The 15,490-nt window shown below is 53.6% G+C and overlaps 1 protein-coding gene and 6 non-coding genes across 8 annotated transcripts; 3 read left to right on the top strand and 4 right to left on the bottom strand.

Annotated features, from left to right (window-relative positions):
* Nucleotides 1-853: 853 nt before the first annotated feature.
* On the top strand, nt 854-3,252 carry MRPL58 (mitochondrial ribosomal protein L58). 2 transcript variants are annotated; one of them, XM_049813377.1, is made up of 6 exons: nt 854-1,055; nt 1,356-1,389; nt 1,650-1,709; nt 2,357-2,439; nt 2,550-2,719; nt 3,018-3,252. In XM_049813377.1, exons 1-6 carry the CDS (start codon nt 891-893, stop codon nt 3,100-3,102), a joined length of 597 nt encoding a protein of 198 aa, XP_049669334.1. In that variant the 5' UTR covers nt 854-890; the 3' UTR covers nt 3,103-3,252. The 2 variants fall into 2 exon arrangements, with proteins under 2 accessions (XP_049669334.1, XP_049669333.1); XM_049813376.1 differs by having other exon boundaries at nt 1,353-1,389.
* A 439-nt stretch (nt 3,253-3,691) lies between these two features.
* TRNAR-UCU (transfer RNA arginine (anticodon UCU)) lies at nt 3,692-3,764 on the top strand. The gene has a single exon. It is a non-coding gene; the product is annotated as a tRNA-Arg (tRNA).
* Nucleotides 3,765-4,625: 861 nt separating this feature from the next.
* TRNAR-CCU (transfer RNA arginine (anticodon CCU)) lies at nt 4,626-4,698 on the bottom strand. The gene has a single exon. It is a non-coding gene; the product is annotated as a tRNA-Arg (tRNA).
* Nucleotides 4,699-5,229: 531 nt separating this feature from the next.
* On the top strand, nt 5,230-5,302 carry TRNAR-CCU (transfer RNA arginine (anticodon CCU)). Its single transcript has one exon. It is a non-coding gene; the product is annotated as a tRNA-Arg (tRNA).
* Nucleotides 5,303-5,782: 480 nt separating this feature from the next.
* TRNAR-UCG (transfer RNA arginine (anticodon UCG)) lies at nt 5,783-5,855 on the bottom strand. The gene has a single exon. It is a non-coding gene; the product is annotated as a tRNA-Arg (tRNA).
* A 3,183-nt stretch (nt 5,856-9,038) lies between these two features.
* Nucleotides 9,039-9,111, bottom strand: TRNAR-CCU (transfer RNA arginine (anticodon CCU)). Its single transcript has one exon. It is a non-coding gene; the product is annotated as a tRNA-Arg (tRNA).
* A 293-nt stretch (nt 9,112-9,404) lies between these two features.
* Nucleotides 9,405-9,477, bottom strand: TRNAR-UCG (transfer RNA arginine (anticodon UCG)). The gene has a single exon. It is a non-coding gene; the product is annotated as a tRNA-Arg (tRNA).
* Between the last annotated feature and the right edge of the window lie 6,013 nt (nt 9,478-15,490).

Here is a 15,490-nt window from a genome sequence, read left to right as displayed (position 1 = left end):
TGCAAAAACTAGACAGTACATAAAAAATGCTGGATGTATCTTCACTTTTACGCCCACCCATCACCGCTCAGCTCACAAAGCTGTGGGGCGCTGGCAGGAGCATGCTGTACCCCACTGCTGCCCACACCACGAGGAGCTGGAAATGACCTGTCCAAACCAGCCCCTGGTACCCACCCCGGTGCCTCCCACCCCCCACCCCGTGCCTCCCCACGGGTCACACAGGGGCACCACACAGCCACCTCGCCCCAGCATCCTCGTCCGCAGCCATCCCACCACCCCCCACAGCAGGGCCTGCCTCAGCACCCACAGACCCCATATACCCCCCAGATGCCCCACATCCCCCACTCAGCACCCCACAGACCTCATATAACCCCCAGATACCCCACATCCCCCACTCAGCACCCCACAGACCCCCTATACCCCCCCAGACCTCCTACATCCCCCACAAGGTGCCACACAGACCCTATAACCACCCCTCCAGACCTCCTATATCTCCCATTCAACACCCCACAGACCCCAGGTACCCCCCCCCCCAGACCTCCTACATCCCCCACTCAGCATCCCACAGACCCCATATACCCCCCAGACCTCCTACATCCCCCACACGGAGCCCCACACCCCCCATTTACCCCCCCCAGACCCCACACCCCCCGCCAGCCCCAGACCTCACGGACATCGTAAACCTCACATATCCCACGCACCACCACACGTACACCCCACACGCCTCACAGCCCCCCCCCCCCCCAGCCCATATACCCCATATACCACAACCCCCCCCGGCCCCCACAGCCCCCCGCCCCGCTGTCCCCGCAGGCCCCGCCCCCGGAACGCGGCGCGCGGCCGCCGTTTCCGCGGGGACGCCGTAGAGGTGGCGCATCGGGGGAGCCAAGATGGCGGCGCACACGCTGCGGAGCCTGTGCCGGCCGCCTCTGGGGCTTCTCGCTGCCCGGTTCTCGCAGCGGGCCGCCGCCGAGACCGAGTACCGGAGCATCTACAGCCTGGACAAGCTGTACCCGCCGCGGCAGGACGGCAACGCCGCCGCCGCCAGCGCTCCGGTGAGTGGGGCGGGTGGGGGGGCGGGGAAGGCAAGCGAGGGGCGGGGCTTGGCGTGGGGCGGGCCTTAGCGCCTGAGTGACATAGAGCGGGTGGGCGGGGTTTATGCCAAGGGGCAGGGCCATCGCGCGTGGGCGGGACTTAGCACAAGGGACTGTTATTGCGGGTGGGCGGGGCTGAGCAGAAGGGGCGGGGTCGTCGCGGGTGGGTGGGACCAGCCAGCCCCCGGGGGCGAGCGGGGCCGGGTCCCAAGTGGCTCCCCCCGGCGCCTGACGCGGGCACCCCGCCGTGTTTTGCAGGAGGAGACGCAACCGGCCACCCTCGACATTCCCCTGGGTGAGTCTCCCACCACCAAGACGGACCCGGGCCAGGGTCCTCAGCTGGGCCTGTCCCGGTTGAGCGCCCGGAGGTGGGTGAGGCCGCGGCCTACGGGGCCGGTGCTCAGTGCACAGAGCTGAACTCCCGAGCGAAAGCACAACCGAGTCACGGGCGTCCTTCGGGCCTGCGTGCTGCAGCCTGGATCATCCCCGTTCCCTGCTGCAAAACCAGCTGGGGACGGGTCTCCGGGTCAGCACGCTGCTGTTCTTCTCTTCCAGCTCGCCTGACCGTGTCCTACTGCCGGAGCAGCGGCCCTGGGGGGCAGCACGTTAATAAAGGTGAGGAGGAGGTTCTCCCACTTTGAAGGAGAAATCACAGTCTTCAGTTGTTCCTCTATACTTTGTGGTAAAACATGGAGAATTGGAAGTTAAAGAGCATCCTTGTGCTGCCCGATGCTAATTTTTCATTATCCTTACCCTACGTTTTAACACAACGTCCAAGTCTACATAGTGCTCGAGACCAGTCGTAACATAGTTGGTTCTCCCAGAAGCACTCTTACTGGGATCATTGCTGCTACACACGCCACGTGAAACACCGCCTCTATTTAATCTGTTTTCACTGATCAAACATACAACAAGCCACCTGGATTCTGAAGCTTCCCAGTGCAATAAATTCTCAGCTTAACTCTAAAAATACTTCCTGTTCTGCCATTGCCATTAAAAATAAGGTAGGTAGTGACTGGCGACAGCAATAAATCTTGTAGCTTCTAGAAAGGCAAATACCATGACACAGTCTCCATAAAAATTTTGAGTTTGTCTTTAGAGTGGTATTCAAAAATGCAGCAAGAAAAAAATTACAGTCTTTCAGGAAATGAACACTGGAATCATCCTATGTTCAAAGGCAGCAGTGAACAGGCTGAATTATTTCATAAAACTTAGGAAGGCAAGCCATTACATTGAAAAAAAGATCCTGTTTTTCCTCCCAGTTAATACCAAGGCAGAAGTTCGGTTCCACCTGGCATCAGCAGACTGGATTCCAGAAGCTGTGAGACAAAAAATGGCATTGATGGTAACTACCCTCCCCCCAGTTCCAGCCACAGTTTAAATATCACACTTTCAGACAGCATGTGACAAGTCTAACAAGGTTTCAGTGATCACATCACGTTTCCTCCTCTTTAGCATAGGAATAAGATAAACCGAGCTGGTGAGTTGATTGTGAGCTCTGAAGAGAGTCGCTACCAAATGAGGAATCTGGCGATTTGCTTAGAAAAAATCAGAACCATGGTCACGGAGGCTACCGAGAAGCCCAAGGTGGTATCTAAGGAGACAACACAGAAGCTCATAGAGAGGTATCTTTATCAAAATGGCCTTTATTTGAGATGGATTCAGATTATCATGTTACATGATTTAGTTTGCAGCATTTTTAAACAATCTTCATACTCATTTGGATTGCCTTTATTAAAAAAATATATATGTCACTGGTCTGTTAGATTTTTAACTGCTTTCCTGGGTAGTATCCCACGAACAGGGACTTTTTTCTATCTGTGAACACTTGTTGGCTCATCAAATCTACGTTATATCTGTGCTCAAAGTTGAATATTTAAATGGTTTCTTTATACACTAAAGGATCTTTTCATTTTGTTTTAGGGTGGAAAAAATGAACCGTGAACGACTACGACAGAAAAAGATACACTCAAATATAAAACAGAGCAGGAAGGCAGACTTTGACTGAGAACAGCAGAGATCGAAGTCCTTGGCATACTGTCTTTTTAAAGACATGGTATTGGCAGCTGTAGATGATGCAAAACTCATGAGCTGTATTGAATAAAAATGGTCTGAAAGTGTAAATAAAAACATTGATAACAACTCCTTTTGAAACTAATGTTACACTGTGATAACCTGTCAATCATTTTGCAGAAAAATTATTGTTCATGTTAGAGAGAAACTAAAAATTCAGACTTTTGTCAGCTACTTTTTTTTTTTTTTAATACTTTGTGTCCTTCATCCATCCCTCTGCTCTATGAGAGCACCCTTTGCTGCTGAACACAAAAACAGCAGTAGATTTGGGAGGTGGGGGGGGAAGAAGGGGTAGAGCACATATCTACATCCTACATATCTAAGTAGCAAATAGAGTATTCACCATTTCAAGCACTTCACTTCCATTTTAGTTGATTTTTTCCCTAACCAAAAAAAGTGCATGTCATTTTGCTAAAGTAACCTAAAGCTGTGGCAGGAATTTGGCAGGAGGCAGTTGCTCTCTGGTAGCGCCAAAAGCGTGTCTCAAAGACAATGAAATCACCCTTTTTTTGTGTTCTCACAGGGCCCCAGTGGCCTAATGGATAAGGCACTGGCCTTCTAAGTCAGGGATTGTGGGTTCGAGTCCCACCTGGGGTGAGGAGAGGTGGTTCTGTTTTAGGCAAAAACCCAAATAAAAGAGGAAAGTGCTCTCTGCTGGTCCCTGGGGTTTAAATTGGGGCACAGCAAGGTGCGCAGTGCCCGCTCCCCTTTGGAAGGGGGGGACTTTTGAGCTCTCCCCTTACACAGCCCAGGTCAGCATTTACATTTGCGAAAAGCAGAGCGCTCAAATCCCACATTCTCCCCAAAATGGGCTGCCTGGAGGGGTGCAGGAGCACACCGATGCATCTTGACATCCCTCCGAGGAAACCCTGCCCCAGGCTTGCTACCTCCACCTCTGAGCCCACCCTGCCCAGCTCAGGGGGGTAAAGACATTTGTTTTATCTTGCCTAAAGCTTTCTGCATGGGAGAAGGGGTGGGCTGCCAGCTCCCCCTCTCACAGGCAAAGGGGTCCGCAGCTCCATGCTGTGCCCTGGCCCTTAGAAGCAAGCAGGGCTGTCGCCGCTTCAGACTTATTTCTGACGCTGAAAGTCGTCACACAAACATCAACGGGGACAGCAACAACCTCAGCTGAGATCTCCTGTGACCAGGAGACCTGACTGACACCTATCACCTACTGCTCAGGCGTCCTCCCCCAGATTTCACAATAAGATTTGCAAAATTTTCCTGAAAGCCTCGGAGCCAGCACACGACACGCCAGGGTTCGGCGGAGCTGGCATTTCAGGGATTAAAAACGTATTCCAAGACTGCACCTGTTTTTACACCAAAAACCCCCAGATTCCTGACCCACGGGCCGGGGGGGTGCCCCCGAAAGGCCTGAGTCGCCCCTAACCGCAGCAACAAACCCCCCAAACCGGGTCACACCAGGAGATGGCGTAGATCCCCCGAAGGGAAAAGAGTCACCCCAGATGGGACTCGAACCCACAATCCCTGGCTTAGGAGGCCAGTGCCTTATCCATTAGGCCACTGGGGCTGCATACAGATGTATTTTTGGTACCGTAACTTAACTCTCTGATGGCCAGAGGGGAGCGTGGCCACGGTGCGTGGGGAAGGGGCGGGGGGGGGGAAGGAAGTCCCACACAGCCCCGGGAGGACACACCACACACCCCCCGGGACTGCACGTTCCCCAGAGCAAGGCAGCACTGTCCCAGCCAACCCACGCAGCTCTCCTCCCTCCATCGCCCAGTAAAACCGCCCAGCGCAGCATCGGCTCCGTGCACAGCCCAGAAATGCCGGCGGGCGGGGGTGGGGGGGGGGGGGGGGGCGAAGGGGGGCTGGAGACCCCTGCGAAGGGGACCAGCTCCGCCCGCACGGCCTCATCCCTCTCTCCCGCGGCGGCGGGGCGGGACGTGCCGGTGCCCACCGCTGGTGCAATAAGCCACCCCCCCGCCGCCCTCCCCCCACCCCCCCAAGCGACGGGGCCGTTTGCTCCGGACCCCCGCGGAAAAAAGCGCGGAGGGGGGGGGGGGGTGCGGGGCAGAGGAGGAGGGGCAGCTTTTGCGCAGCCCCAGTGGCCTAATGGATAAGGCACTGGCCTCCTAAGCCAGGGATTGTGGGTTCGAGTCCCACCTGGGGTGGAAGCCACTTTTTGCCCACCCCGGCTCCTTGCAGCGGTGCCCCACAGGGAAGGGCGACGTGCGGACACCCCCGTTACATACACAGACCCCCCCCCCCCCGCGGTAGCTCACCGAGCGCTCCCTGCAGCGGTGAAAAGCCACAGCCCGGGCCGCCCCCAACATTTTATTCCCCCCCGCCCCGTCTCGGGAAGGGACCCCAGCTGGGGCTCAGCCTCCGCCCCGGTTCGCCTTCACCCCCGGGACAGGGTACCCTGGGTTGCTGCCCCGCCGTGGGGCAGAGCCCCGGGGACACGAATCCCCCCAGAGACTTGTAGGGCAGATGCCAGCCTAAAGCTGCCCCCAGCACGGGCACGTTCCCTCGAGCTTTGCCCCACTGCTACCCCCGGGGATTCTCTCGCCCCACGGGGTATCGATCGTTGTCCCCCCAAGGCAGTAACAAGGGGAAATTAAATGACTCGAGCATCTCTCGTGGCTTTAAAACAACCACGAAGGGACTCGAACCCTCAATCTTCTGATCCGAAGTCAGACGCCTTATCCATTAGGCCACGTGGTCCCCCATAACTCTGCCTTGGGGACAGTGACACACACGGGGGGGGGGGGGTCCCGTGCCAGTAGGTCACCATAGACATCCCCCACCCAGCCTCAGTTTACCCTGTATGTGTTGAGGGAGAGTGTGCCATGCAGGAATCCTGCGGGCTGGAGTGGCGCGACATTCCCCTCCTGCCACCAGCTTTGCTGCCCGCCGCTCAAGCCGTGCTGCTGAGGATGCCAGCAACTCAGAACACAAATATAATCCAAAATACAAAGTGCAGACACCATCCAGGAGACAACCCCAACACAGAGCAGCTGGGGTCATCCTCACCTTCCAGCTGCCGGGGGTATGCGAGTCCAGGCCTTCCTTGCCACTTCCCAACGGAAAGGCAAAGTCAAGACCATCACATCTAGCCGAGGCTGTGTATGAGCTGTAAGCAGGAGGGAAGGAGTGTTTGACTCCCAGGGTCAGGCATGACTAAGGAGGAAGAAGGACGGGGACAGCCAGGACCCTGGAGACAACTCGTCCTTTCCCGTGACAGGATTCAGTGTGACGGTCACAGTTTCAATGAGCCACTGGTGATGGGCACCCACCGTAATGTAGCCCTGCTACAGCATAATGGTGTGATGCACAGAGAAACACCACAGGCCTCGTTAAGCTCCTGTTCATTATCAATAACACCCTCCGCATTCTCCTCCCAGGGCAGCTTGGCTTCTCCCCTAAACCTGTGTTTCTCATCTAATCCTAAAAAAGTTTTCCAAAGCCTGCTGCAGGGCAGGAAGATATTTTAACCTCTCCCACAGCCATGGGACGTTTTTGGGGACATGTTAGTTCCTGGGGTACGTTCAGCTCAGCTCAACCAATGTCTCTTTTCTGATGTGTCCATCAAACAAAAGCTGAACAGAAATGTGCTGGAGAGAAAGGGCTGCACAAGAAGAGCACTTGTGCTCTGCGGGTGTGTAAAGCTTCCCAGCACGGTGGGTGGCAGCAGCCAGCAGACAGACCGGAGCACGTAGCAGCTGCCCCAGCTCCATCCATCCCGGGCACCCCCCGTGATCTCGCCAAGGCGTGGGGGGCACAGGGGGTGTAGGGTGCAGACCCCAGCGGTGTCAGGTGGGGAGAGGCCAGTGTGATGGGGGGGCACAGCAGGCAGCGCCAAGCCAGATATGTGGTGGGGATGGCATGGCCAAGTGGGTCCGGTGCCTGATGGTGGACTGGGGGGCCAAGGGTCCGAGTCCCCCATGGCCAAGTGTCCTTTGGCCCTGGGGTCTTACCCCAGGGTGCAGGCAGGGCTGCAGGAAGCTCCTTGTTGCTGGCAGCGGTTGCCTGCTCTTGCCCAGCACCAGGGAATTTGCAGCCCTGAGAAAGTCATGTGTCACTGCGGCATCTCCCCTGGAGCCGTTTTCTTCCCTCTCTGCACCCTAGTCCTCACCCACCAGCCAGCAAAGATGCTCCCACTCATACGGAGCAGCACAGCTTCAGCCTTCTGCTGCCTGAGGCTTAGTGCTCCAGAGGGAGGAGAGGAGAGAAACAGCAGGAACAAAACTTGGTGCCACACGAGCGAGGCCATCGCTGATGGAAGTCCCTCTGACCACACAGTGAACCAGCCCAGGCCCCTCACGATGCTGCCGCCACGACGGCCCAGCGGGAGCGCAGGTACGGCCTCTCCAGAAGATGCAAAGAAAGTTCTGCCCGAAGGAAGCCAAGCGATCAAATACCCCCAAAAGCCACCTGATGCTATCCAAACTCGTAAGAAGCATACAAAAAACGTTCTCTGGCCATGCTTTCAATCGCAGCCCTAAAGCTGGTCACCCAAAGAGGTGGAAGTCAACTGGTCCCAGGTAATAGCAGCCTGGAGACACCCCGTTGGCCCCTTTCCCCGGTCCCCAGAGCAGGCAAGGTTTGCTGAGCGGCACGGGGACCTGCAGCTCGGCTTCCTGGGGCTGCCGGCAGTCCAGCGCCCAGGGCTTCAGCAGGTTTGCTGCTTTCCAGGCAGCAGAGTCATTTCCTCCACCCCTAAGAGAGAAAAACTACTTAGAAAGAAACTTCACTTTCAGTTTTACTAGTGTGATATCACCCTGACCGCAGGCGCCTTTTAAAATCCATTAACTCTGTAGGAAAAGACCCTCCAAGCAGCTTTTTAATGCAACAAACCTGAGAGGGCATTATCCCAAAGGCACTTATGTGGAGGCCTCTGGTCTCAGGGCAGCACAACCAAACTACACGACCCCAGTGACCAACCCCCCCCAGAGATGCGGTTTCTGGCAGAGTAAAGCTTCTTTCCCATCAGAGCTTGTCCTGCTCCGGGAAGAAGTTTGCATGACACTTGCAAAATAGTCATCCCCAGCATCCATTGGCTTTTTATTGGGGGTCAGATGCAGCTGATGCTACAGGGAGCACCCTGAGAGGGTAAAAATGCAGCTGAAATTCCCTGCTCAGCCCTGACCCGACACAGACCCAGTTCTGCCCAGACAAGGCTAAATAAACAGCTTTAACTGCTCTGCTTTTGCACTTTCTGGGACACCTTGAAAGATGCCCGTGCTGCAACCAGAACCATCCTTTCATTAACACCTCTCCAAAACCCATCCTTTCAACAGGTCCCAAGGCAAAAGCTGGTTGTTTTTCCCTCAGCAACAGCCTCGCTTGAGCACTCGGCTCGTGGGACCGCACGACGGGCCGGATAAAGCACCTGCCTTTGCACCAGAACCTGGGGCAGTTTGTAAGCTGCTCCTCGTTGCTTCTGTTTTTCATGAGATCTACGTTGGGACCGTTGATAATCGCATCATCCCAACAGCATCGTGTACAGCTTGGGTACAGCAGCCTGGGTACAGCAGTTGTTGGCACAGCGAGCAAGCCTGGAGCTGCCATGGGCATATCTCTGCTCCAAAACACCCGTCGTGGCCCACCCTGACCTCCCTCTTCAGTCTCCCCCTCTGCAAGTTCTGTCTTCAGGGGCTGCGCTCGCAGTCCCGTATTCAGCGGGGTTGTTTAATTTGCGCTTCTGGGTTATCCCGGTGCGTTAACCTCCTTAATTGACATCTGCCACCGGGGATGGGGAGCGTCTTCCCGCCGACCAGCCAAAGCCAGCTCCCGCCGGGCACCAACAGCAGCAGGAGAAATCCCGGCAGCGCTGCGCGGGGCTGGAGGCACTAAAACGGGGAGAAAGAGCACGGAAACCTGGTTGGCATCGGCAAAATGGGGGCTCACCCCAGATGGGACTCGAACCCACAATCCCTGGCTTAGGAGGCCAGTGCCTTATCCATTAGGCCACTGGGGCTGCGCAGGGCGCGCGCCCCGGCCCGCGGGAACGGCCCCGAGCCCGGCGCCCCGCCGGGACTTTGTGCGGGGGGGTGGGGGAACAAGGCGGCCGCGCGTGTAACCCACGGACGGACGGAAATCGCCGCCGGGCTCCAGAGGAGGGGGAAGAGGAGCCGGGAGAGGCAGGGGGGCCACGGGACCTAACCCGGGGTTTGCTTTTTCCCTCCACGCCCCCCCGTGAGGCGAAGAGGCGCGAAGGGAGAAGTGGGAAAAGCTGGAGCCGGTTTAAAAGTGGGGGAGAGGAAAAAGAGCCGACCACGAAGGGACTCGAACCCTCAATCTTCTGATCCGAAGTCAGACGCCTTATCCATTAGGCCACGCGGTCGCCGGTGCTGCAACCCCCCCCCCAAGCGCTGCTGCCAACCCCCGGCATCGCTCCCACCGCCCCCCCCCCCCGGTCCCACCCGAGCACCCCGGGTGCTGGGGGCACGGTGGGACGCCGGGAGACGTGGCCGGGGAAGGACTCTGTCGCTGCAACCAGGCCGTGGGGAAAACAAGCGTGGGACTTGCCGTCCGCGATTGCGGCGCTGGAGCCGGGGGACAGTCCCGCAGCGAGGGGCTTGGGTGCTTTGCTGGGGAGAGGCAGAAGCGGGGTGCTGCGCAGTTTGGGCTCTCGCTGAGAGTCCGAGTCGTCCCATCGCCTCAGCCGGCCTCGCAAGTGCCATGCGGGTCTGGCTTCCCTCCCTCCTCTGCACCCCCCCCCCCCCCCCGGCGAGCTGCTGCAGGAGGGGTGTTGTGGAGGCGAGGACCTTGCTGCAACAGGCCACGGTGGGTACCAAAAGTCTACAGAGCAACAGCACAGATTCGCAGCTCCCGTGAACTCACCCCCCCACCAGCTGCTGGCAGACGTAAGGGATCGCTGGAGGCCAAGTCACCTCTCACGCTGTTCTGGGGGCTCAACACGGTCCCACCTCTAGTGACGCTGTCACCCACCAGCATAAGGTCCTACAGCCAACTCAGCCCAGCACAGGCGTCACCCCTATTTCTCCTCTTGCCCCTTACGTCTGATTCAAACCCTGCCTTATGGCCCATACGCTTCCCACCTCCTACCTCAGACACAACCAGAGGCCACAGTAATAAGGTGCCATCTACGATGTCCCAGCGGGATGGGACTTTCCGAGCACACAAGAATTGGAGCCACTTCCCCGCAAGGGAAACATCACTTCAAGCACCTGGAGGCATCACTGGAATCACAGCAGAAAAAATAGGCAGTGATGGAGAGGAGGGCAGCTGAGGGAAAGGCAAACAGAGATTTAAAAAAAAAAAGTCTCCGAGCCTTTCATCTTAACCGTGAGGACTTGGGGAAGAATCTCAAGAGCACAGGAGATCAGCAAGGAGGCAGAAACAGAAACAGTGAGTGCGTGAAAGGCTCAGTGCTTTGGGAAATGAGGACATACTCTTAACTTCCACAGCCTGGGCCGCTATGGAGCAGAACCAGGCTCAGAGGAGAACAGCCTCTCCCCCGCCTCCCCGGCACTCCTCACTATTCCTATTCCATTTCAGTGGGGTTGCTGCAGACTCTCAGCCCGGTAAATGAGACAAGATTTGCTTCTGAGTGGCTCTGGCTCCTTGCCTTTTCTTTGTGGAGATGGGCCCTTTCTTTTCCTCTCCCTCAAATTGTTGTATTTTTTTTTTTAATGACCTTATTTTTCCTTTACCACAACTAAAGGTTGCTCCCAAGAGCCAGCTGAGTGCATCAAACCATTAGCAAATCCTTCCTTCCAATGCAAATAAATACATAAAAAGTCTAGCTTCTGTTTACAAAATATCCATCCCTCATTAATAAATATCAAATCAACTTCCACATAACAAATGACGTGTCCTGGAACTGTTCATAAGACACACAGTACCATTTGCCTCCTTATTTGGAGGCAGAAGACAATGCAGCGAGCTTTTATAGCTATCCTTACCTTTTCTCTTGGGACAGGTAAGTTCAAGAGGGATAGAAAAGCCTTGAGGAATTCTGTTCTCATCCATGTGAGAAGGGATCCGCCTGTGTTAGTAATGTTTTTCATATCCAGAGGTCCATATCCTTTCTCTTTTGGTACATCTCTCTCTTACAGGTTGAGATCTTGCCTGATCCTTTTCTAATTCAAGTGGAATTTTTTTTTCTAGCAGGGGCTGCTCCGAGGTACCTCTGCACCTACTACGATGTTGTTGAGTACCTGAACATTTCCTCTTACAGCAAGCTGCACGCACACATACTGCCCAAGACAGACCTGAAGAAGCCTGTGGAAGTGAAGATGGATTTTATGCTTGTGGCTATTCTCTCCGTGGTAAGGACCCCAAACTCCTGTTGAGTCTTTATAACAGAAAACTGGGCGATTGCTAGGTTGGGGTCTGAGTCTTCTGCCAGGGAGGGTTGGGCCAGCAAGGCCATGGGGATGAGAATCAGCCCTTTCCACTTCTTCAGCTTTCTGCTGTTTGAAAGCATTTTTGGAAGATCTGGAGTATTTTCTCCCACCTACTTCCAGAAAAATGTTCAGAGACAGGTTCAGACAAACAGCCTGCTTTATAGCAGGCTCTAAAAACAAACCTGCGGAGTGCCTGAACTGAGCGATGCATTTGCAGGACACTGGTCTGTAAATGTTAACAATAATCTTTTTTTTTTTTTCCCAAACCATTGGACCGTACACTCCCACTCTTCAGCTGTAGGACCAAGATCTTTGCGCTCTCCTCCTGAGCCGAGTTTCTGCAATCTGTGCTGTCCACTGCAAGAACGACAGGGGAGAGCTTCTGGGGTCTGCATTGGATGTACCTAAGAAAATCAGCTAAATATCTTCCCTTTTGTTTCTCCAGGTCGAAAAGCTCCAGACAGTCAGTTTTTACATCGTGTTGAACCTGGTAGGTCCCTCAAGAGTGTTTCTCTCCTGTGGTGCTGAGCCTGGCACTCATTTCTCTCCTGCAACTTCTTCCCCCAGGAGTGGGAAAACACTTTTGTAACCTGGGACCCACAGGATTTCTGTAACATTTCCAAAGTCATCCTGCCCACGGATACGTACTGGTCTCCCACCGTCTTCATTTTAGAGCGGTAGGTTCCCCTTTGATTTTAATCCACTGGCTTAAGAGAAATACAAGGATGCAAACTGTTGGTATTATTGTAGGAAATGGGATAAACTCGTATGGTTAAAAGTTGTTCTCATGAGCTCTCCATAACCAAGAACCTCAATTAATGGCGACCACAGTTTATACAAAGCCCTCTGTGGCTCTGTAATACTGTAACACCTCGAGGAATGTCCCATCTGGGCTGTAGTTAAAGCTGAGGATGCAGCAGGGACCAGCAATGTCACGGAACGAAACGTGCCTTAGCAGTTTGTTGTAAGATACTGGACAGAGCACTGTGGGTCTGACAGAGGGATGGGCACCACCGCTAGCTCTTCGGCTGGGGGGGGGAAGGAGGGAGAGGCAGCTCTGCAGCACAGCAGAGCCTGCAATGAGCCAGCAATGAGCCCTGGCCCTGGGTGGGAGTGGGAAGCAGAGAGGAGAGAGGAAGGAGTTTCCTTAGGAGGTGCAGAGCTACTACAGACCTTAGCCCAGAGGAACCCAACAGCCCTTCTTCAAGCCCCAGGTTTCCTCTCCTCACCGCTAAATCCCGTGGCTGGGTGATGGACGGCACAGAGCGTGCCCTGCAAGGACGCTTACAGCCCAGCCTTGCGTGGGACTGAGGAGCGATGTAGCCTCTTGGAGCTCGGTCACTCTCCACTTTTGTTTCCTCCAGAGTGGACGGACAAAACTCAAACTTGGATTATATGGCCATTATGCACAACGGCAGCTTCATATCCAGCCAGCCCTTCCAGGTCACCTTAACGTGCAGCTTGATGATCTTCAAGTTTCCCTTTGATACCCAGACGTGCAACTTGAGCATAGCTTCATTCCTCTACCCAGGTACAGCAGCAAGCTGAGTTTTACCACAGGTGGGCTAAATTCACAGGAGGATGAACAGATGAGATGGACCCTGGCTAAGTCCTCGGTTCCCTTGGCAGCACCACACTCTCACACTGGGTTAGCAGTGTAACACCAGGAACAACGAGCTAAAACACTCTCATTCTGTTTTGGCATGTTTCCCAGCAACATTTCTGGAAGCATCTGGATGTTCTGTGGCAAGATCCCCCCTGGACTGGTCTCTACAAACCAAGAGACTAGGAGCCTTCCTGCAACAAGGCTACTTGTTCACATACAATTTTGCAGGACTGATCTTTAAACATACCTGAAAGCCATGGAAATGAGAGGAAATTAAGGACAGCTTCAGGGATCCAAACTGCAGTCAGAGATCATCCCAACAGGAAGGGTTGAAAAATAAGCAGAGGTGACACGAAAGCCTCCAGCTCCCACCCACAAAGGACAACTGTCCTAATTCACCAGAAATTTCCCCTCTGATCCACATATCCAGAGGTCCAGCCTAGTTTCTTCACCAGAGTCCTTTTTAGTTTCTCCCTGATAGGCTAAGAAACCCCAGCAGTGCAAGAACCATTGCACTTCCCCGTCTGTACACAGTCTTGGTTGGGAGGGAGAGGGAGGGGAAATAACTGACCTCTAATACATACCTAAATTCTGCAACTTCTCTCCTCCTCTGCCTCCTGTCCAAGCAGTAACAGACCTTGTCATGAAGACGAAACGGACACCAGCTGAGATGATGAAAGACAGCCAGAGTTACTTCCTAACTGATGGAGAATGGAAGTTCACCAACCTGAGCATCATTGAATACAGAGAAGAGCTGGATGACGAAGGATTTTCTGTGGTCACCTACGTGGTATGGCAGTACTTGCATAATATATTGCACTGATTTGCCACAAAAAAAAAAAAGAAAAGTATGAAACAAGATAATTTTTTACATTAGGGAACATTGCCCAACACAGTAAGTTACCTTCTGCTCACCTAAATTTTGTCCCTCTTCTTCCACAGATTTCCATGGAGAGACGACCCACTCTGTATATTTTGAACCTGATCCTCCCAACATGCGCCCTGTATCTGCTGGATATGGCTGTGTTGTTTGGACCCAGCTCTCTCGAGGAGAAAATCAGTTTCCAGATTGCCATCATCCTTGGCAGCTCCATGTTAGCTGTGATTCTCAACAACATCCTCCCAACTTCCTCCAACAAACCACCCGTAATAGGTACCCATCTTTATTGAATAAAACCTGATTTTTTCACAGGTACCAACCCTAAGGAAGGTCTTTGGTTGTCTATGGATGCATTCATGAACACTGAAGTCATGAACAGCTAAGCTTTATCAGCTTGCTGGAGTTAAAAATTTCCCCCTTTCCCCACTAGGCAACTGAACGCAGACAGAATTACATCCAAGAAAACATGCCAATTATCAAGGGTTTTCTTTGTTTTTGTATTGTTCTGCAGTGGTATTCTTCTTAGGCACCTTCCTGCTCATGATCATGGCTGTGTTAGACACCTTCTTCTTGTTGCACCAGCAGCACAAATCCCTGCGCTTAGACAAGGTTCTCGGAAGCTTCCAGCAAGGTAAAGCAACCCGTAACCTCTTAAACCCGTAGGTTCAGTGCATTTTACTGCAGGTTCGTTTGAGCGAGGGTGGGTTTCCTCAGGGCAACCAGTGCCCCAGGCAGGATCGGTCGTGGTAGTCACCCACCAAACCCCCTATACTAACACATGCTATGTGCTCTTTGCAGATGCCAAGCCAGCAACGAGAGCCATGACCAAGCAGACCACGAAACACCTCGCCAAGGGAGCCACCCAACTGCTGAACCTTCCCAAGAAGGCCCAGGAAAACAGGCAGCCAGCCAAGCCCCACTGGCAACCACAGGAGCAGGACCCATTTCTGCTAGTTCTGGAGAAGGTGCTTCTCTACAGTCACTTCTTCCTGTCCCTGGTTTTTTTTGCTATTATTTCTGTAAAATGGAGCAGCTAGAGATCAGCTCTGTGCAGTGCTAGTTCAGTTGTTCTCCATTGTATTGCTTCTAACCCCTCTGCTGTAATTTTTTTCCTGCTCAATTCATAGAGCTGCAGTTTTCAGTTGCCTAAAATAAAAATTAAAAAAATAACACCCCAGGGCATGAGATCTGCATGCTTAGTACTTTGTACTCTAGTTCAGCAGAACTACCTATGTTCTTCAAGTATTCTGTGGGCTAGCAAGGTATTTGAATGAAACAATTGTGAAATCTGGGGATAATACCTTCATTCTATTAATCTATAATTCTAACCACAAACGTGACCAACAGAAGAGAGAGTTAATGCCCTTCTTCTCTTACGGAGATGTTTCCATTATGGGGGAAGGTTTTTAAGAATTCCACCTCAGATAATTAAATAAAACAATGCAAGTCTGAAGCATTTTACTATTGTTTCTGTGAGATCCACATCATTCAGAAAAGC

Source organism: Accipiter gentilis, chromosome 10 (assembly GCF_929443795.1).
Source record: "Accipiter gentilis chromosome 10, bAccGen1.1, whole genome shotgun sequence".
Classification (NCBI taxonomy): domain Eukaryota; kingdom Metazoa; phylum Chordata; class Aves; order Accipitriformes; family Accipitridae; genus Astur; species Astur gentilis.
This window is presented reverse-complemented; position numbering and strand designations above follow the sequence as displayed.

Bases quoted from the DNA above. Each gene is read 5' to 3' on its own strand.
- MRPL58 (XM_049813376.1), top strand. From the start codon at position 891: ATGGCGGCGCACACGCTGCGGAGCCTGTGCCGGCCGCCTCTGGGGCTT. The intron at 1,390-1,649 runs GTGAGTCTCCCA...CTTCTCTTCCAG, and splicing joins CACCCTCGACATTCCCCTGG to CTCGCCTGACCGTGTCCTAC. The intron at 2,440-2,549 runs GTAACTACCCTC...CCTCCTCTTTAG, and splicing joins GACAAAAAATGGCATTGATG to CATAGGAATAAGATAAACCG.